This window comes from Anser anser (genome assembly GCF_964211835.1).
Source record: "Anser anser genome assembly, chromosome: 4".
Taxonomy (NCBI): domain Eukaryota; kingdom Metazoa; phylum Chordata; class Aves; order Anseriformes; family Anatidae; genus Anser; species Anser anser.
Window position 1 is genome coordinate 75626253 of NC_139724.1, and position 21069 is coordinate 75647321.

General features: G+C 45.9%; 1 protein-coding gene across 2 annotated transcripts in view; it reads right to left on the bottom strand.

Moving 5' to 3' along the window:
- Positions 1-566: 566 nt before the first annotated feature.
- SMOX (spermine oxidase) overlaps positions 567-21069 on the bottom strand; it is an 82026-nt gene continuing 61523 nt past the window's right edge. For both annotated transcript variants that reach the window (XM_083833705.1, XM_083833704.1), the window contains 5 exons: positions 18325-18551; positions 11106-11279; positions 8111-8810; positions 2307-2467; positions 567-1040 (listed from right to left, as the gene is read on the bottom strand). In XM_083833705.1, the coding sequence (XP_083689831.1) occupies positions 903-1040; positions 2307-2467; positions 8111-8810; positions 11106-11279; positions 18325-18551 (1400 nt within the window). In that variant the 3' untranslated portion in view covers positions 567-902. The remainder of the gene's footprint in view (positions 1041-2306; positions 2468-8110; positions 8811-11105; positions 11280-18324; positions 18552-21069) is intronic.

Genomic DNA, 21069 nt, shown 5'->3' on the forward strand with positions numbered 1-21069 from the left:
CCTCCTCCTTCTTGCCCACACTCCCACATCAGTTTGCGTGGTGTTTTCCACTTGGACAAGTTACGATTACAGCTGTAGATTATACTCCAGCTGTATCTGCATTACCAAGGTAGTTTGGGGTTTTCACTTGGCATTTCAGCTGGCACACAGGTGTGAACGTTCCTTCCACGATGTGGTTCAAGAATTTGTGAAGGACAAGTGACAGGTTAGACCACCACCCCCAGATTCCCCCCCAACAAAATTACAGGAAGGTTTCCTGAAGCACAAGGGCCTGCAGCAGCTGATGGGCAGGTGGCACACGGAGTTAAATATACGGGGATGCAGGGGGATTTCAGCACTAATCTGGACAAGGCAAATGACTATGGCCCTAAGGCACAATTCCTCGAACACACAGTGAGTAAGATGAATGAGTACAGAGAGTATCCAGATCTACCTCAAGATCCTCCTACTCCAAATTTTGTAGAAAGGAAGAAAACCCCCTTTTTTATAAAATATAAAACATGTGAGCACATAAAGAGCAGTAACTTACTGAGCAGAGTCTCCAGGAATTACCAAAGCACCCAGTCTTTTTATTACAACATTTATTTTAGTATAGAAGGCACTTACAATACAGAAAGGAAAAAAAAAATGATAGGCACCGGAAGTGCAGTTAGAATTAAAATGACAAAGAAACAGTTTACCAGACAAAAAGAGCACCCTTCCCTGTTAACAATACAGCACATGGAAATGAAGCTATTGATGACTAGGTTTTTAAACAGTTAGGGCTTTTTTTTTTTTAATAGAAAAGATAAAGGCTGTTCTACTGTGAACTGAAATTAAAAAAAAAAAAAAAAAAGAACCCCCTCCACACACCTGTAAAAGGAATCGGGAGGAGTTGGTGGTGTTTGCAAACACGGGGCCTTTTAGCTCCGGCACTGGAGGAGGTCCTGGTACATCTCAATGAGGTGAGCAGCCTCTCTCTGCCCAGAAAGCACAGCACCGTGGGTAGTGGAATAATACTTCCTGTGAGTGGCCTCCCCTGAAAACATCACCTGCATCGGCTGGAGAGGATAAGAAAAGTGGGAAAGCTCAGCAGCGCTTACTGGAAAGCACACGTGAGGCAAAAAGGAGACAAAAGTTTCTGTGCCCTCCCACATCCCCACGAGATGACACCGGTGTTCACAGGAGTGCTGGTTCTCGAAATCCCGGTGTGGTGAACCTCGGGGAAGGCACAGCACGTCTGCCCATGTCAAGCTCACCCTTGGGACGCCTGCACAGAGCTCTTGGCAGGGCTGCGGCACCCTCCTAGCTCCAATAACCTCAGACTAAACTCTCTGCTCTTTCTTCTCTTTGCTCCTCCAAATCATACATTATTAGCCTTTGGGGCATTAAGGATTTATTTTTTCAGGACTGCAACTTCAGGAGCCAAGACAGAACCCCAGGGGGTGAGACAGCGTCTTAGCTCACTCAATAGTTAGGTGCTTGACGAAATTGCTCCTAACTCACTTCTGAGGCAGGGATTTCAGATCTTCCCTGAGAACTAGAGAGATATTCCCAAAGCTCCTGTTACCCATTTTAACAGATTTCCACGCTGAACAAAGTTGCATGGTGGCTCTGGGTGGAGGAAATGGACTGGACAGCTCCTTGGAGGCTGGATATTCATCAGCCACTGCCTCTGGATTTGGACACAAAGCCCTGAATGACGAGGTGAGTTTGGCTGAATATATCGCTGCTCATTAGCTGAGCTGCAGCAGCTATCTCCACGTGCACCCTTCGCTCCCAGAAATCAAAGGCAGCACCTGAGGAGCAAATTCACTGTCCCCTGCAAATGTATGAGTCCCCTAAGGCAAGGACTGGATCTCCCTCACCCTCTACTGCCAACACAGAAGGATTTCCTAATACGCATCTCCAAAATGTTCAGACCTAGCTATTACCAGGGGTTACGTATTTAATGCTGAATATTCAGTGTATGCCTTAAATCAGAATAAACTGTGCTTTCCTAAGGAATTTTGAGCTGGTCAGTAAGCCAACGTACATTAAACACAGGGATCATGATTCCAAAAGCCACGTGGATGCCCAGCTCTTGATACTTTCGGAGAGAGAGGTGGGAATCCCTAAGGTGTTGGGATTCCTTAGTGACCTCCAGTCACTAAGGAGGTAAAATCCTATATACATCATTTGTCCAAGGGGGTATGGATAAAAAAAATGGAAAACAAGCTATTGGAGGCCCCTCCAGAGACAGTCTCTTTCAACCTGCCTCCCAGAAAACCCACTGCCCAGTGTCATGTTAGTCTTCTTGCCACAGAGCTGATTTGGGCCATACTTACAGTAGTTTTGGAGCTCTCAGCATAAGGCAGTGGCTTAGCGAGTTTCTCTACATCGGCCCCGCTAGACCCAACTTGGGTATAGGAGTAGGATCCACGGAAGTTGGGATTGCTGCCCCAGGAGGACCGCAGGATCCGGCGAGGTTTCGGAATGTTTGGATTCCCTGGGTGGAAAGCAGAAGGAGAGAAAAAGTGAGACCATGTCCAAGAAAACATCAATGCAAGGTGTGGAGTGGCATGTATTCATGGAAAATAAATCCTGGCAGAGCCTGCAGGCTACAGGGAACAGGCCCTAAATCAGATCTCCTTTCTGTTGTTGAGCTCCAGGTATCTAAATAACAGAAACAGGATCCCTTTCAGTTCCAGTCATCTCACCTGCAGCCTTCCATTTTGGGAAAGACTGTTAAAACGCAGATGTCCCTAAGAGACTGGGGAGCTCCAGGGAACCCTGGACACATTCTGGGTGAAAATACAAAGCATTTCCTCCTCTCATTTACCTTGGCAAGCCTGGCAGTGACCGAGTGTGGGATTCGTCTCACCTAATTTTAGGTATTTAACTGGGTGCCCAGTCTAACTAGGATGTTAAGGGAGTCCTATAAGAGGTGCACCTCCAAAAAGGTGCAGAGATAAGGTTAGAAAGCAAATCCTCAACATGCATAGGAAAACCTGTCAGAAAGTTCTCAAAATTTGTATAACTCACTCTAACTGCTACCCAGTCACCCCACAAAATGAATATAAAATCCAACAGAACCATTTTGTGGAATGCACATGGCATGGAAAGAAGGATTGTGATGCTGGAAGAAGGGTTTCTAGATTGCTGTAAGTTTTGCACCAGGATGTAGGACTTGGAGGTGAGGGGCACTTGAGTGAACTAATGATATTGGCATCATAAGCCAAGGCAGTCCACCAGCTGTTGCCTCAAGAGCCTCAGGTAGACTGAAATAGGGATTGTCACGCTTTGAACAGCTGGTTTGAGTCTGTCTCAGTGTCACTGACCGAGATTTTGTTGGTGTCCCATGATCATATCTGGCCTGGCAGGAGATGAACGGGGAGACAGGCCATGGAGAAGTGCAACGAAGAGAAATTCTGTATGCAGGAGAGCTGAGACTCTAATTATTTATAACGATTTATAACGATTTATAACGATTTATAACGAAATTAGTTATAGTTATTAGTTTATAATGAATTCGTTGTGCCTTTCGTTCCTTAAAACCAGGAGCAGGTTATTTCCCTGGTCCAGCTACCACTTTTAGGAGTACGGTGTGTCCAGGAGAGCTATGAAATATACCACTGGAAACAGCAGAGGCACCTGGATGGCTTGCTGGAGCACACTGGGAACACTTTCCAACCACTAACCCGCAGATCAAAATATGGCACAGACTAGCAAATAAATACTCCCGACAAACAAAGGACATCTTACAAATGGATGTTGTTTCAGGAGTGAGAACTTAGCATAACAAAGCCTCTGAAAGACGCTCCTCCAAGAATGATCAAAGCAGGACTGCCTGGGATGGAAGTGAAAAGCCCAGGGGAGTCAGAGAACAGGGAGCTCTCAGACGCATCAAGGAAATAAGTTACTGCGCTTGATTTTTAAGGGCTGTGGGAAAGCCCAGGAGAACACACCATGAATGCCGTCAGACAACGCAGCACCAGGCAGGGCCAAAGCAGTCATCCATCACATTGCACCTCAAAAAAAAAAAACAACCACACGCTGTATTTTCAAATAAAAGGAGTCTCTGCAGTGGGCTGTTGATGCCTCTTCTGTAGCTAGCCGTTGTTCTTATGTTCCCCTGCCAAGATACCTGGAAGATTTTCGCTACAGGAGTCAAGATGCTGATATAAAGATGATTAACAGTAGGAACACACAGTGTTACAAGCAATGAGACAACGGCTTGACAGATAAGGAGATCTAAAAGGCTGAAATTTGTTAACAAAAGCATTTGTGGGGTCACCAGCCCAATCAACAACTGTACAAATCCATCAGTATTTAATACAGGAGTCATTCAGACTGGTAAAAGCAACAGCTTTGCATCTCTCTAGTGTTTCCCATGGATGTCCGAGTATCGCGTATACACGGAGGCAAACAGCAGCCTCCCCACCAGGGAGTTATTCCCCACACAGCCACTTCATCCCAGCAGAAGCAGAGCAACACGGAGCATGGGCAGAGGAGCCTGGGTGCGTTATAACCCAGCCGTACAGCTCCCAGAGCCAAAGTCAGCCTCCCTCCCTAGCACCACGCTGCGTGGGGCACACGTACCAGCTCTCCTGAACTCCCTAAAGGCTCTCCCATGAGGTTCTCCAGCACATCAGAGCACATGAGCGTGATCGAAGTGTCTCCTGTGCAACTACCGTGCTCGTGCTCTTCTGAATGTATGTGTTTTTTTTAGGTGAGGAACACATTCCTTTTGGGGTGGAAAGCTTAAGGAACACCAGTTAAGTTATCTGGTCGTGTTTGACCACGGCCATAACAGTGGCCATGTTATCCAGCTGCTCCTAAGACAAAAAAAATGAAGAGACTTTCCATTTCTGCTGCACCCAGATAGGAAAACCTTGGTTAAAGGTCACACAGGAGCACACAACTGAAGCTCTGGTTGTGAACATGTTTGCAAGACACGAACCACGAAGACCGGCAGGGCCAGACTCTTTCAAGGAATACAGTTAATTGGACTTTCTCAATCTGCTTTCAAATGGGTGTGTAAACATGTGCCTTTACCTACAGATAGAAGTAACAATCAATATAGATGTGGAAACCTGTAAGAACTGAGCACACGTTCACTGTCCAAACTGAGACAAAATGCCTAAAAAAGAACCTCAGCCTTCACTAAAACAGGAGGGCACGTATTATTATGCTGCTGACTCCCTCTTGTGAAGCTATGGGAGATAAATCCAGGTGCCTCAACTAATCCCCTCTTCGTTCAGCTCTGGGAGATGTGGCTATATAGATTTACTGGTTATGGGACTGGATTATCATAAAATCAACTCATACCGATCAGTTAAGACTCCCAAATTTAGATGTCTACCTGACAGCAGGGCGTTTAAAATCCCACCAAGACCAACAGAGATCTACGGTACTACCCACATCTTAGTGTCTACAGCCACAGAGAGCTATGAGGATACCCCAGGCATCCACACGGGGCTGCAGGTATGACACAGCCCTTAAGAGAGACCCGTTCCCTTCCAGAGAAATAGCTGGAGGACAGGCAGGACTCCTCAGGGCGTCTCCAGCCTCAGCTTGACAGATCAGCGAGCCCTTCAGATTATTATCATCATCAATTACTGCCTTCTGGCTTCTCACACTCGGAGCTTAGCCAACGAAGAAACCAGAGCAAGACTTCTAATTGTCTGAAGGCATCCCGTTTAATCAGATTTACAGGGATGCTGGGCTTTTCAGCCATCCAGTTGCGAAGGGCTGTAATTGTCCATGGTTCTTAGGCTAGAACAATCCCGAGAGCTTTTCACAGCAAAGCCAGATAAGCCCCAGCACTAACCTGCGAGTGAAATTTGAGGTCACAGAGGTATATCGCCTCTTACAGAGAAATCCTCAGAATAAAATAACACTCGGTCTAAACGAATGGATTTAGCACAGGATGTTTGTCCAACATCCTTTGAAGCCAGTGGAAAGGCTTCCAAGAGCAACGGGCCAGCAAAATATAGCTGCAAATGGGAACCCACCTTGCTAAAGTCTTAACCAGAGAGCAGGGGGCTTTCGTGCCCAGAACACGAAAGCTCCAAAAGGTGAAGCGAACATTAAATGATTCATACAACCTATTTTCATTACTGAGCATAAGGCCCTCTCTGTATTCAGTACAGAAAGTCTTCTTCAGAAGATGTCCCAGAGCACCAGGCGAGGAGTGGGAGCCCTGAAGTACCTTATGGAAGAGGCTCTCCTTCCATCGAGCTTGGGATCCTCAGGGGACAAGTCTCCCAGCTGAGCTAGCTGACTAACATGACGCTGGGTGATGGGAAGCACTTTAAAAGCTGGGTTTGGTGGGGCTACATGGACCAGAGGGGCCTGGTCATTTTCAGGAATGACTACAGTTGGATCGCAGATAAAAGGTTGCTTTATTCCCCTCTCCAAAAAATAAACTGCTGGAAAAAGCTACTGCCGACGGCAGTTCTAGAACATTTTGCTTTGAGGACTTCAAACCACGATCGTTTGCTAAGGAAAGGAGCTCCCTGCTGTACAGACACTCGTGTTATTTCAGGCTGCCTGGCACCTGGCCCACGTCAGCCTCGAGGTATTGCTCCGCCTGTGAAGTCCCTAAGGAAAACAGGGGAGCAAGGGTAACGGGATAAACCGAGGTACCTTAGCAGGGCCATCCTGGAAGTCAGGTGAAAAGGTTTTCCACAAACTAACAAGCTTATTTTCCAGCAGAAAGTGGAACAGGTCATGTTGTGCAATGGGTGCTCCAAGGACAGGCTTTCTTCCCGCAGTTCCGAGCAGCCGAGGGGATCTCTCAGCTCATGAACGAAATGTTCATTGCACTTTTCAACCTGAATTTCTCCAGGGTTAGATAACCCGGGATCAGCAGAAGGTTGAGATAGAGCTCACACCGCAGAAGAGCCTGATGGACAGTCACCAGGTGCAGTATCAGCTGGAACAGCAACTGCAGCACATACTGATGAGCCAGTGCCAGCATATTTCCGTCCCAGGAGGAAGAAAGGGACATCCAACACACGCAAACAATAACAACAGCAAAGGAGCACAAGAAGGAAGAGGGAGAGTACACTCCATTCTGCCAAACCAGGACAGACCCAAAAAAAACAAAGTCCCATGGGTAAATCGAGGTGTTGTTTTGTTTTGTTTTTTAAAAAAAGGGGTTAAGCAAGGAAAGCTGCCACAGACGAGGTTGTTTATACTCTCCGGGAGATGTCAGCACTAGAAATACTTGGCCCTAAAGAGAAGGGCCTCCTGCCACGCCCCCGTGGGGCAGCAGCTGGCCTGCTGAGGCCAGGAGGAACAAATTCGTGTGTGTCGTGCTACCGCAACGTAACGTAGGGATAAGTCACGCCGCTGAAAACACGCAGCTCAGGAAGCAGGAGCTGCCCAGAGCCCAGCACACACTGATTCATCGTGCTTCTCTGCAGGCTGCGGGGGAGCCACGGGCTCAGCATCCACCCCAAACGCACCGCTGAGCAGACCGAGACAAGGATTCCGTTTTGGTCCCTGCAAGAGGGTTTTTGAACGTGCAGTCTAGCCTATGATTTCTGAAGAGAGTAATAAAATGCAAAACCTCTTCCGGCAGTAGCCAGTTAGGCGGGTAGTCCTCAGCTTCCAGGTCCCTTGCTCTAGATCTTTGCATTGCAGGCAGCAAATGGTCTGTAAGCACAGGGGGAAGCTACACGTGCGAAGGCAAATTTCTTCGATTAACTGGAGGTCCGTGGACAAGAGGTAAGGCTGGAAACTCACTGGGTGCTGAGATTTGGCTTACACGAGTAACAGACAGATATAAATAGGTTAATCACGGGACCCGTCCCTAGAATAGCATAAAATGCACCTAATCTGGAGGACACTGCTCTTATAATTGCGTATGATTTGTGATTAAATAAAGCAGAGGATGTGGGATCCTCAAGCACTTCAGCCCACCGCTTCCTGAGCTGGTTATCAGCTCCTCTGTATAAATAGCTTCCAGGCACACCCAAGCAGGAGGTATGCTAGAAGCACTTGCCCAGCCCATTCACAGGGACATAATATGCCGAAGAACTAAAAATTCCTCTAGCGCACTTCCTTCCTAGTGGTTATTCAACACCCAAGCCCCGCTCTCCCTCTCTTCTCCACTCACCAAATGAACCAGAGCATGGCTGACCTGTAAATTTCCGTAGCATTTCGGTGCAGGTTTCCGCCACAGTTTCATCGTCACACTTCTCCATGATCAAAGCCTCTTCTCCACAGATCCAGCCACTCAGCACGTGGCCGTACCGCTCCGGTGGGTAGAGTACATCGAAGCTGCAGATCTTCTTGTACCACAGGTCCTCGGGATAAGTCAAGCTCTCACTCTCCGCCTCATCTTCCCAGACAAACTGGATGCTGTTGCATTCAGAACTCCAGAAAGGCTCTTCAAACTCCAGGAAAATCTTGTCGGTTGTGTTGATTCCTAGCTTCTCGATGGCCATCACTTTCTCCTCGGGCAAGCGGGGATGAAACAGGCTCTCGTGGCGTTTCTTCAAGACTCCCAGGGACACAGTCACAATGACGTGGTCGGCTGGGATGAACTCACAGTCCTCGCACTCCACGAAGACATCAGAGCCCTTGTCCTCCTCGGGGAGGTCACTGTTGTGGTCAGCCACCCTCTCGATCTCCTTGCTGACCGACTGGTTCCAGTGGATGCACTTGACCGGCTTGCGGAGCTGAATGACGGACTCGGGAATGGAGCGGGCCAAAATCTCCACAATTTTTATGAAACCGCAAGGAATGATGTGGTGAGCCCCGGGGATTTCGGTCCATTCCCCAAATTCGCTGAGCGAGACTTCGTCCATGCTGTGGGAGCTGCTCTCGCAACTCTCTACCTAAGGAAAAGCAAGACAGAAGCGACATTGCCACACAGCAACCCACGGGGTCATTCTGCCTCAGCACAACATTGCAAGGGCAAAGAGCGGACGCACAAGCTGGGAATCCTGAATCCCCCCCTTATTGTTGCTAGCAAAGAAATGTTTTGCAAGACCTGACGAAATCTACCCCTTAGCCTTGCTTCCAATCAGAGAAACCACTTTGTTATGGTCACACACTGCATCAGCCTTGGTTGTACTGGCTGTGATTCTATCAGACACCGTTCGGAGATGATGTATCTGCTCCTGATGGTAGGGGGTTACAGTTCTGACTGATTCCTAGCGTCTAAAAACCCTGAGCCCTGGCCAGGGACTTGCTGCTTGATGCTCCTACAACAGCAGCTGGAGCTGTGATAATCGGATGCTCTTCCCAATGTCAATAAATGTTCCCTGGAGGAGCCATGAAAAACTTCTGGCAGCTCTTTCTGCTGTCTGCAGCTTTCAACATGCTGTCAAACAGTCAGCAATCAGCAAGCTAACTGTCTGCAGGAGGTGGCAGGACCCGACACAGAAGGAACTGAAGGAGACAGAAAAGAGAAATACCAAGATGTGAGACACCTGCATTTGATTCACTTGGTGTGATTATCCAAACTTTAGATCCAGGACCTGTAGGTTAGCATTAGCAAGAGCATTAGGCATAGATGCAGCTTGCCCTGGAACAAAGGCAGAAAGTTTGGTCTGTCTCGTGTTAAGTTCCTAATGACAATACTGACAGATGAGACATAATGATGTTAAAATCTTCAAGTCACCAGTCACAATGATTCCCACACTGTAATCCTTTAAGAATTTTAGGCAAAGGGAATATTACACTCCCATGCCTTACTCTTTGGCCAATTTTCCGGGCCTTTTCATGCTTTCATGACAGTGTTTGGAAGCCTGGCAGGCCCAGACCCTCACCCTGTGGAGCACCCTGATGCAGGGCAGGAATCTCCGTGCTGAGCCAAGACATCATGCAAACAAGTCAGGCTGCTTTTTAGGAAAAGGTCAAAGTTGTACAAAGTAGTTCAAAGGCTGCTCCTGATGGCTGGGAGTTATTTCAACCATGAAGGAAAACTGAAAACCAGTTAAGAGGGAGAAAAACATGCAACTACCAAGACTATACTTCATCAAAGATAGCAGTTAATCCCCCTTCTCTCAGCAGCTACTCTGATCTGATAGCCTTAAGTATCAGCAGCTTTGTTGCTCTCAGGTATTTACACATGAGAAGGGATTCGCAGGAGTTGCAGAAAAGCCTCTGGCTGTAGCAACCTGTAGCCACCACAGAAATAACCGACAGAAAAAAACAGAGGCATATCAAATGGCTAACATCATCTGCATGGGTAAGGTTACAGGGATAACACAAGAAATAACCAGCCTCTGTGTAGCAGCTCTGGAGATGCCCCGGTAGACAAGCTCTTGGGGTAGGACTCTGAGAGATCAGAACAGTTTCGGGATGCCTGGGCTCAAATCCCAGCTTTATCACAGACCTCCTGCAAGAGACTCTAGGTCTTTATCTGTGTTTCAGCTTCCCACCTGTAAACAGCAACTACCACATACTTACCTGTGTCACAGAGTGCCGCTCAGCTCCCCTGCCTCATTTCATAAGCCTTTAAGTCATTATAATTGAAATAGGAAGGACTGTTACACTTTACTTGTGGAGTGCTTGATGCAGCATTAAGTCCTCATCCCACAGAGATCTCATCTAGGCCAAGGCATCAAGGAGATAAAAAGAACTAGGGAAGCCGTGAGGAAAGATGATTAGGACATGGGTTTATACAAGCTACCTTTGATTTTATTGCTTTACTTTCGAAACGCTTTCCAGGGATTTCTTCAACGAATTACTAGTGTTGAAGTTACATTCTTTTCTGGTGTCTGAGATATGGGCAGAGGCAGAAGAAGGTAAAAGATACTCAGGCAGGATCAAGAAGTCCCTGGTGTAAGGCACAAGACTGTGCATTACTAGAACAAGCTGACAGTAGAGTAGCTTCAGTTGATAAGAAAACCTTAAATCACACTAAAAAATTTAACAGGGCCTAGGAAATCCCCTTCTAATTAGAAAACTGGAAGTTTAAGATAAGAAAAAAACAGTGAATGCATTATTCCTACAGCCTTAGCATATGCCTCAAGAGAAGTTGTCGACACAACCAGGAACTGCCCCAGCTGCCAGAGCCCACAAAAATCAATTCCTCAGTGATAGGCAAGGCTTTGCCAGGTCTCTGAGGTTGAAGATTTGTCTGCCCTTAGTAAAAAGAAATAAGCAACGCCGTGCACACACACCTTAAGGTACTGCTGGATCATGGCTAGTTTCAGCCTCTTGACGGCCTCTGTGTCATCCGGATCGGCCTTGACACGCTTGCGGACCACGTCCCGTGTAAAGACGCCCACGCTATTCTGGCTCTCAGCATTGACTGGTTTACCTCGTTGGAAGAACTCCTGAGTCAGGTTATAGACCTGCAAGAGACGGGACAGGAGGTGGACAACGTGACTCACAGCAGAAGCCAAGCCCCGAGCAGGACGGTTTTTCCTCCATCCCAAACCAGCAAGTTCAGGTCGCCTTCCCTTGTCAACCTCAGAGATCAGCTTTAGCAGCCTCTTGTGCCCTCTGCTCCAACACCGTGTCTAGCTGCATCCACAGCTATGCTGGTCAGAAGGAAGAAAACAAGACTTCCTTCCAGGCAAAGATAATCACCCTTACTCAGCTGCAACAATCTAGTCACCATTAAGTCATTATATAAGCTGCTATTAAGGTCGTATTAATTTAAGTGTGTCCATTCTATCACTTGCAGAAGACCAGCTGAGGCAGTCCTGCTATTTTCCATAGTGAAAGCCTGTTATTCAGCCAGCTGTTTAGATGCTGCAGCTGGAGCAGCAAGCCAGGCAAGTGTAGGCTGCTGAGCACCTCTACAGAGACAGCCTGGATTCGCTAGGTGTTATTTCTAACTGTTATAACCTAACTATTTCATGATAATGCCCAGGAATCCACCAGGTTGTGGGAAATGAGTTTCATATTTAGCTTTCTGCTGTCCCCCAAAAAATAGGAAATAAGTAACACACACTCAGAAAAGGAATTTTGTAAGCAAAATCATCATTTTGCTTGATGAGCACAAGATAGGCACAGATCCATGGGAAACAAAATCTTCCTCAGTAGCTCCCACCCAGAGTCAGCCTGAGCAGGACCTGCAAAAAGATCCCTTCCTGACACTGTTCTTCTTTGAAGGAGATCCTGACATTTTTAAGCCCCCGTTTTCCATTATATATCAGCTATTTAAAAGCAAGCAAACAGTTATCCACCTTGGCTACCTGCTTGTGGCTGTCTGGAGTAAGTCAGTGCTTGAGCCTGTAGGATTCCCAGTAGAGCCTGCAGTTGAATCACGGCCCTTCATTTCCATGTAAAAACTCAGAGGAGTCTTTTAACAGAGGAAAGCTTTTAAAAGGTGCCTCCCAGAAGTGCAACTCACCCTGTTAATAACTTGTTTCCCCTACATGAGTCACCTTCTCCTCAGTATCATGCCACAGGGGCGCACAGTTCTCTTACAAGTAGAGAGGCAAGATCCCTATTCAGTGAGTTTTTCCTGTCAAAGATGGTTTGACTAAAATTTATGATCTTTTTTTTTTGGAGACACATAATTTGGGCATACTGAAGATTTCAACTTGAATATAAATGCCTGGTAGGAGGCTAGCTCTCCTCCAAAGGCTCCTAAAGCTTCTCATTTTCTTTTAATATGGCTAATGAATAGTGTTCTAATTTACTCCCATCACAATGCTCCCCCTAAGCTTGATTTTCTCTGGGGTTTTATAAGTAAAGTGAATTTGAGGAGGTAGACTGGAAGGATAATGAGGAAGGGAAGGTACTGAGAGAAAATACACAGGAGCAGTGGGAGCAGGAGAGAGCAGGTCTGTGAGTGAAAGGAGGAAAGAGTGGACGAGGAAAAGCAAGGGACAAGAAGAAAACTGAAGAAGAAAATAAGTGAAAGAGAGACAGAAGGTAAAATAAACTGAAAGAGCAGAGGAGAAGAAATCACAATAAGAGTGAGTGGAACTGCTGAAGACATACAATGCAGACTTGGACATGGAGCCTTTCCGAGGAGATTTCCAGGTAAGAAAGGTGGAGACCAATTCCCTTTATGAAATTCAGGCTTCCAGCAAAGGAAAGGAAATGGTGTCTTCTCTATCTCACAATGCCAAAAGCTCTTTGGCAGTTTCAGCATCCCATGGTTCTCAAGTCTTCCGATTTCCAAGGCCCAGACCACTTCCAGCAAGCACAAGCTGCACAGACCTTGCATCAGCACAACACAGCTCAGCTTCCCTAAGCCGATTGCACACTCTAAGCAGATAACGCATTCACGAGACAAGCAAAGCTGTGTTAAAACCCAGCTTCCACTTGGCCAGAAGGATAAGCAAGCCATGGGTATGTTTTTATTAACCACTGGATTCTCCATTGCCCTACAGAGAAAAGAGCAGAAAGACCCCGATCCCTGTGCTGTGAACATCAAGACTTTCCTGTCATCCCATCAGTCAGAAACCAGGTAATCATGATATAAAGCCAATTGAACGGTTATAATCCTAAAATGGATCCACTTTGGCTTTTCTGTCTTCTTTCTGGCCAGTTTTGGGGCACCCACAACAGGGGTCTGTGAAGGGAACGTGGGCTCCCCCAAGGTGTCCTCCCCATTACCTACAGGCTTCCACCTCCACGTGTTTACTACCTACGTGCTCATCTACCGCAGGAAGAGGCAGTCCCTTAGGAAGCACAAATCTAAATAAAGAAGCTTCTCCGAACCGAAGGAGGTCAGGAAAGCACATCCCAGGCCACGCTCCTTCCTGTCAGTGCCGGTGACGATCTGTAGCATTGTCTTTTTCTCGCTTGGCTTAAAAACTCGAGTGACTTAATCCCCGGTCAGTAAAAAAACCTTGACGGAGATAGGTCCGTGCTGTTACTAGGCCAGACATCTGTCGGTGCGATAGAAGGGCAGGGAGGGACCAGTGACCTCCTTTGGGCCTGCTTCACCCCGTACGACAAGCCCAGGCACTGGACTTTAATGGGAGATGGCACGAAGCCCAGCGTGGGGTGGGGAGGCAGAGGGGGGAAAACTTCGTGGTTCCTTGGCTGCAGCCCTCCTCCAGAAACTGTGCAGCACACAGGAGAAAGCTGACAGATAACGAGGCCATTAATTAGCTGATTGTTAAAGGGAGGGTTCCTGTTAAGCAGGCCTTTAGGGACCGTGGCCTTACTGAAAAGCCTCAGTAAAAAGAGGCACAGTTTCTAAACCAGGCCAGCCCGTACACTGCGAAACCCTTGGGAACAGCGATTTTTCACCTGCATTTAACTAGCCAAACTCACCACCCCCCTCCCACCCCTCAGAAGTATCTGGGAGTTGGCCATAAATACCTGTTTGCAGAGGAAAATGAGGACTTAGCAGTGACAGAAGGGCAACTCTGAGATGGGCTGGCCCCATTTACATCTCCCAGCTGCGGGCGCAGCCCTCAGTGGCCGCATTCCCATCCCTTTTCTTTGTGGGTCACACAGCCGTGGTATAAGCAGAGTCCTAAAATCCCTCCCAGCCCCAGGATCCCCAAATTACCCTAGCAGGAGTGGGGAGGAAGGTGGGAAGATTATGAACACGTGGCGTGGGCATCACACCCCCTGGGGAACCACCTTCCACAGCTTTTGCCCCTTCCTTTGAGGTGTGACCAAACGGACTGAGGATGACCCTGAGCAATGCCAGCCCTGCACAATACAAGGTCTCTGAAGGATAATCTTAAAACAACAGCGGCTGGAGAACTGTGATAACTGTTCTGCCAACAGCAGGCTTGATGCCTTTCCTCCCGGCGGCTGGAAATCCAGGGAGCTGCTCTGCGGGACTGGAGGCCTTCCCCCAGCTCATTTTTGCCAGTGCTCTCATGTTGGAGGATTCAGGTCAGCGTGGTCACAAGCTCATGATAGATCTTGACTGACCTCGATTCAGTGCACCAGCTTCTCACTGAAGGCAGCCTCTCGTAGGGAGCTTTCTGCTATAGAAATGAAGCCTGCTCAGCTTCCTTGTAACCAAATAAAGGCTTCTGTGAGGCATCCCCACGGCTATTAAAAATCCAGGCTACTGCAAACAAAAAGAAGCAAAACTTGTAGAGAAGCAGAAGCCAGCCAAAAAAAGATTGGATAAGTGCCTGGAAAAGAGTAAGGACTCTCCAAATGAACTGGTGAGGCACAGCTGAGTGGTAATGGGGTGCTCGGCCTTTCACAGCAGGGGAATTCAGCGTACAGAGGGACAGACCTCACCTTGGCAGGCTCCAGCCTCACTGACTCCACATACGCAAGTGAAACACTCAAGGGAGATGCCCTGCACTTTGCGTGCTCTTGAATTGGGTGTCCAAATGACAAGATGACTGGGACTAGAGAAATGCAGGTGGAGACGCAGAGCTGGAGGCATAGGCTAGGGCCCAAGCACACGAGTGAGTGCCTGGGAAGTGAGCCGGCTGTGCAGGGGAAGGCAGGCACTTGAACCTGTGACAAATTTAGCCCCTGTTCATTCAGGACTACATTTTCCACTGTTAATGCCAGTCCTTGATTAGGCTTTACATACATCATGTGTTTGCTGCTTTTTTTTTTTTTTTGTACGTCGGGACAGTTTGTGTCACAGCCTTTGCTATCTAAGCCTCTTCTACAGGAGATGCAGGCTGAGAGATGACACAAGATGATGTTGGGACTGCTAGCAGCAGGCTGCCCAAGGCTCTGAGAAGGAGCTGGGAGTTCCTACGCAGCAGAGAAGGAGCCTGGCCTCAGGGCCCGGTGATCTGTAAAATGGCTGTTTACGCTGGACAGCTTCATGATGTTGTAACACCAAAAATCCCACCTCAAAAATGTAGAGGGACAGAACTGAAGACCAAATTTCTACCAACAATAATAATAATAATGGAATGGAAATGGACTCTTAAAAAAAAAAAAAAAAAAGCTGTGGTGGAAGAAAAAAATAGAAATGCACCAGGCTGACTCAGCACATGTAAACAGAAACATTCTTTGCAATTTATGCCAGAGGAAAAGGTTCCCAAAGCTGCATGCCTGCTGCACATGTTTCTGTCTTCCAACCCACTGTGGCACTTGTACTTCACAGTCTTTTTAACTGGTGTTTTTCAGGAGATCACATAGACCACCTTCATTCCCACTTTTCCTAAACAGAAGTGGGAAGAACAAACAGTCTACTGTCTTAAATCACTAAAGACTGGCCAATCTGACATCCCAAAGAGGCTGGGACAAGAAGCTAAACAAAACTGTAAGCTGCCCCACAAGAAATTCCAGCACACTTTGATGGGTTACAGAGAAAGCACCTCCCCAGCAACAGCAATTAGAGGCTGGCTGATGTCCTCTTCTTGGCTTAAGCTGTCCCCTACATATTTTTTTTTATTGCAGAGTAGCTGTAGACATTTTTACAATCCATAAATGTGAAATCCTTTTCTGTCTCCTAGCGATAAAGATATCCTGTGGCAACGATAAGCTAATTACGTGTTGCGTAAAGAAGATTAACTTTTAATGTGTTGTTCTCTCATGTCACTGGCTGTCCCCTTTCTCTTGCTTTAAAAGGAAGGGTAGATTTACCAAATTAATCATTTTTAAAACACTGGCACCTTGTTACAGCCTTTATCTTATCGGCTGTATCTCAAAGCTAAGTAGCTCTCATCTTTGTATTCTCTTCCATCAGAGCCTGCCTGCCTCTGACACACTCCCTTTGCTGGAGGTTTTCTTAACATCTTTAAGTCAGGATGATCACTGAGCACTGCATGAAGTTGGTGATGTTCCATTTACATAAGTAATGCTGCTCACTACAGTATTTTCACTTATTTCTTCTCTCTTCTACTCTTATTTACTGTTAATCCTGCTCCACATCTTAGCTGTCTTTTTTTCTAGCTTGCTGTGGTTCTGGTTTTGATCCAGTAAAGTGAAAACACTGTTCAGATAAATAATATCCACCTGCATTCATCCAGAAAGAATTACCTTCCATGTTGAATTCCTAAATAATTCCATGCTGAATTCCAAAACTTTTTAAATTCCTACCATAATGGGCTTCTTTGAAATTCCTATTCCTCCTCCCTAAAACTGAAATAATTCTATGCCATCTCATCATGGATTCCAGATCAGAGCCCCAGGACAAAGTATTAAAAGTCTTTCCAAGCAAAAAATCCACATTCCTGCTCCACGTTCAGTTCTTTATAATTCTTTTCAGGCTACAGTGATTTTTCTCTTGATGACTTTCTAAATGCTCTCAGACATATTTTTAAACACTAAATATCTAAGAGTAACCTCAATCTAGTGTGTGTTCAGCCATGTGTCAAATACCAGTGAAGTTCAGTGTCAGATGAAAATCTGAAGGGTTCGGGCATGACTACAGACTGATGAAAATAATAATGTTTTGCTGTGTTTTAAATAACCCACTGAGAGGTCATATTACCTGGGCAGAAAGGAGAACTAGACATTCTGCATTGACCTCCTTAAACATACTTCATAAATGATATACAAAAAATGTGGGGAATAATTATATTGAACTTTAGCAAGCCTCCTTCTTTCTCTTACTCTGCCTAAAACTAAACCTTGCTACTGAAAGCAGACGTTATACCAATACGTAATACCAATCTGCCTATTTCGTGTGTTCATCACACAAATCAGTATAAGAAGCCCCATTTTTCCTCTTGAAGAAACACTAGGATCACTAGCAGCATTGCATACCTACATCAAAGTAAACATGGCCCTTTCTGTCCAAGCATCTAACATTGGCTTATAGCTTCTTCAGCAGAGCTTAATCTTTCCACTAAATGTGCATTTCCATTCCCATCTTGAAGTCTTCTATTTAGTACTTCTAGGTTCTACTTCTGTATTTTTTTGTGTTTTATTTTTTTTCCAGTTTTGCTCTTCTGTCACATACTGAGGCCTTCATCTACACTGAATGGAAGAGGACATCAGTAAACATTGAGCAAAAGAAGTCAGAATAACTTCAAGCTGAAGCCAACGCTGGTCTGAATCTACCAGAAAAGATGTTCCTTCCCTTCTGATGCAACAAAACTTGCCATTCCTACGTTACTGCACTGACTTTGGCATACTACACTGCACATTATGGTATTTGTAACGTCAATAAAATGTCGCAGGCTACAATATTTAGCTGGTTGTTGCTAAGGTTTTGCGTTCTACTTTGTTTAGTAATTTGATCCTTCCTTTACCCTTTCAATTAAGTAGCAACTTTCTAGAGCAAATGACTGGATCTCACCAGCAATAGCTGCTGGAAGTGATTAAACTGATGACAAATGTGGAAAGATTGTTCATCCTAACAACAGTGAGTTAAGCGCACATCAGAGACAAATCGGTTATAATTAAGCAGATGAGAGCAAAATAAGTGTTGATTTTTTGAAAAGAAATTCAAGACATGACTGGTTTTCTACCCTTGTCCGGTACCTGGAATACCAAGGGCTCCTAGTGTTTCAGGCAAACCTGGCAGAGCAGCTGAATACCAACCTCGTTGTATAAATCACTGAATTCTTCAACCACATCTTTCGGGATCCTTTGCCCGTTGTTGGTAAGATGATAAGCCACCCCATTCTTTGAGTAAAGGCTGATCCGGCCAACACTTCTCTCACCATCAGTAGTCTCTTCGAGTAAACCATTGTCTTCTGCTAGATGATAGACTGGGTTTCCATGCGAACCATGGATCCACGTAGCTCCCAGTTCAAAAGTGGCGTGCCCTGCAGGAGAGTAAACGAAGCAGACAGGTTATGGAAGCCCATTTTTCTGAAAGCGCATCCCATTCAGCCCTAAATAAACTGTATACATTCAAAAGCAGAACGATTGCCCAGGGACACCATGTTTGAACATCAGTTAAGCAAGCTTTCTCTCTTTTACAAGGGCAATACCAGTGTTCTTCAAGCCAATCCTTCGGGATGCAAGGTGAGATAGTGCTAGAAGGATGGGATGTTTCCAGTAAAGATACACCACAGTTACACACCTCTGATACTTAAGATGAAATGCAGAATCTTTTAGGTTCACAGTTCTTACCACCATTGTTGCCAGCTGCTTTATCTTTGCTACTTGGCCTTTCTAAATCATCTTCTCTAATCCTGCACCTAAGAACACAACGGGACAGCAGACGATGTACTGCTCCCAGTGCAGCTCAAGCTATGTATTAGTGAGGAGTTGGGGAGGGAGAAAAGGAAAAGAGCTGTAAGAAGCTACTCTGTACTACTGCAAGAAGGACATAAGAGGATCATTAAATAAATATTAAAATAGAAGGGAAAGAGCATATATAAATTACCTAAAGACTTCAAGTATCTGCTGTTTTGGAGAGGAGCGGACAGATACAGAGACACAAGAAGAAAAGGATCAACATCAGGGAGCTGCAGGAAAAATTGGGACTGCCCTGGGATAGCAATGTTGGCCTGCATGGCCAATGACCCCTGTCCTGTGATTAAAAATGAATGTTATTTACAAAGATGGTTTGTGTTACCATAGTTAGACTAACTGCAATACAAAAATGTATTTCCATTTCCCAAATGAGGGAACGAGTCATATTTTATTATTTATGCCTGTGGAAGTTTAAATCAGGTTCTTTAAAAAGCTGCCCTGTCAGGTTAAACACCAAACACACTTTGTCTTCATCACCTGTAGCCTCTGTTTGCAAACAGAGCTTGGTCAGCCCTGCTCTCCTCCTTCTTTATACAAGGTTTGTACTAGGGCTCTGCCACAGTTGGCTGACTGCACAGGAAAACGTTCAGCAGCTGAAAGGAGGTGCTAAAAATAAGCTTCAGTCATGTTTTGCACTCACATTTTTACAGATTCTCCTAAATCCAAAGCTAAGTGCTCCAGCAAAATCTGCCAAAGCAGTGCTCTCCCAGCATTGCAGCCAGCACCACACTGCGCAGCTCACTCTGCAGAGGTGTGTGAGTGCCTGATTAAGTGGGATCGTTAATAGGATCCAGCTTGATGAAGAAAGCATCCTGCAGTTACCAGCCATCACATACTGTTTAACATGCAAATAGATGCTCAGCTAGAAAGACATTACAACACTGTTCCAATGTAGTCAAGTTAGAGGTGAAAGCTCCAAGAAATGTGGCTGTTCAGCTGAGACACTACCTCAAAGAGAAACCCCACCTAGCTGATTTTTCAAGCAGACAGCAGCCTCGTTGGTAAGAAGCAGGCTGACTGCCCTTCAAAATATGCATTACAGCCCTCAAGAGTGCAAAGATTTCTAGGTGTTCCTAATACCAAGCGTGTGGTTCAGAGCGTGCAGCATCAAGTCACAAACGTGAATACTTAAGGAGCTGCAAACTCAAATACACTTCGAGAGCACCCAGCCTAGCGGAAATGACTGCTGTACCTTGGCAGCCAAAGGTACAAAGCTCATAAATATTGCATGTGGCAGTCACCTTGTTAATGCAATCCTCCTGCGAGTCACCACATGCCAGATCAGCAGCAGGAACGCTGCCTGCTGCTTTATGTCAGGAGCTTGCTCTCTGCAACACTAACAATCCTCCTGCATGTAGGTCTTATTTACGGGGCACCTGATCTGCGAAAGAAAATCCCTGCCAGCAGGTCCCTCTGCACTGGTGCTCTGTAGCATTAATGATGCATTCCGATTCTCCTGTTTTCAGGAGCTGTGGGGAATGCAATTAAATACCAACAAATTAAAAAGAGTCTTTCTTGCCTGTACTACTTAGAAACGCGCTATCATTACTCCCAAGCAGATAAGCCAGTTGTTACCCAGTGTAAGTTGCACGATGAATCATTTAAAAGTGTAAAATTAAATGCCATCTTTTTAAGCAGAGAAAGTTAATATACTTCCAGGGCCTTAAAAGATTTTAGTTTCAATATTAATCTACTTCAAATGAATCAGTCAATACAACAAAGATAGAAAAAATCTGCCTCCTAATCCGTGAATGTGATTACCAAGATACAAGCAGCAGTCAAAGAGGACTATACACAACGATATACCATACCAGCAGTGCTCCAAAGGAATGCACAGATTGCATAGCAAGCCTTCTGAGTACGCAAGGGAATTTTCACACTTCCCTTTGAAGCCCTGACTATTCCTTGGGCATCCTGCCGTGAAATATCTGCAGTGGATATAGATGTTATAGATCACGTACATGAAACACACAATCCACAAGCACAAACCCTCTGCCTCACCTGTGCTAGAGATGATGAACCAAATCTCTGAAAATCCATATTATTCCCTTGAGCTTAGTAGCAACATGCTCTATTCAGCTG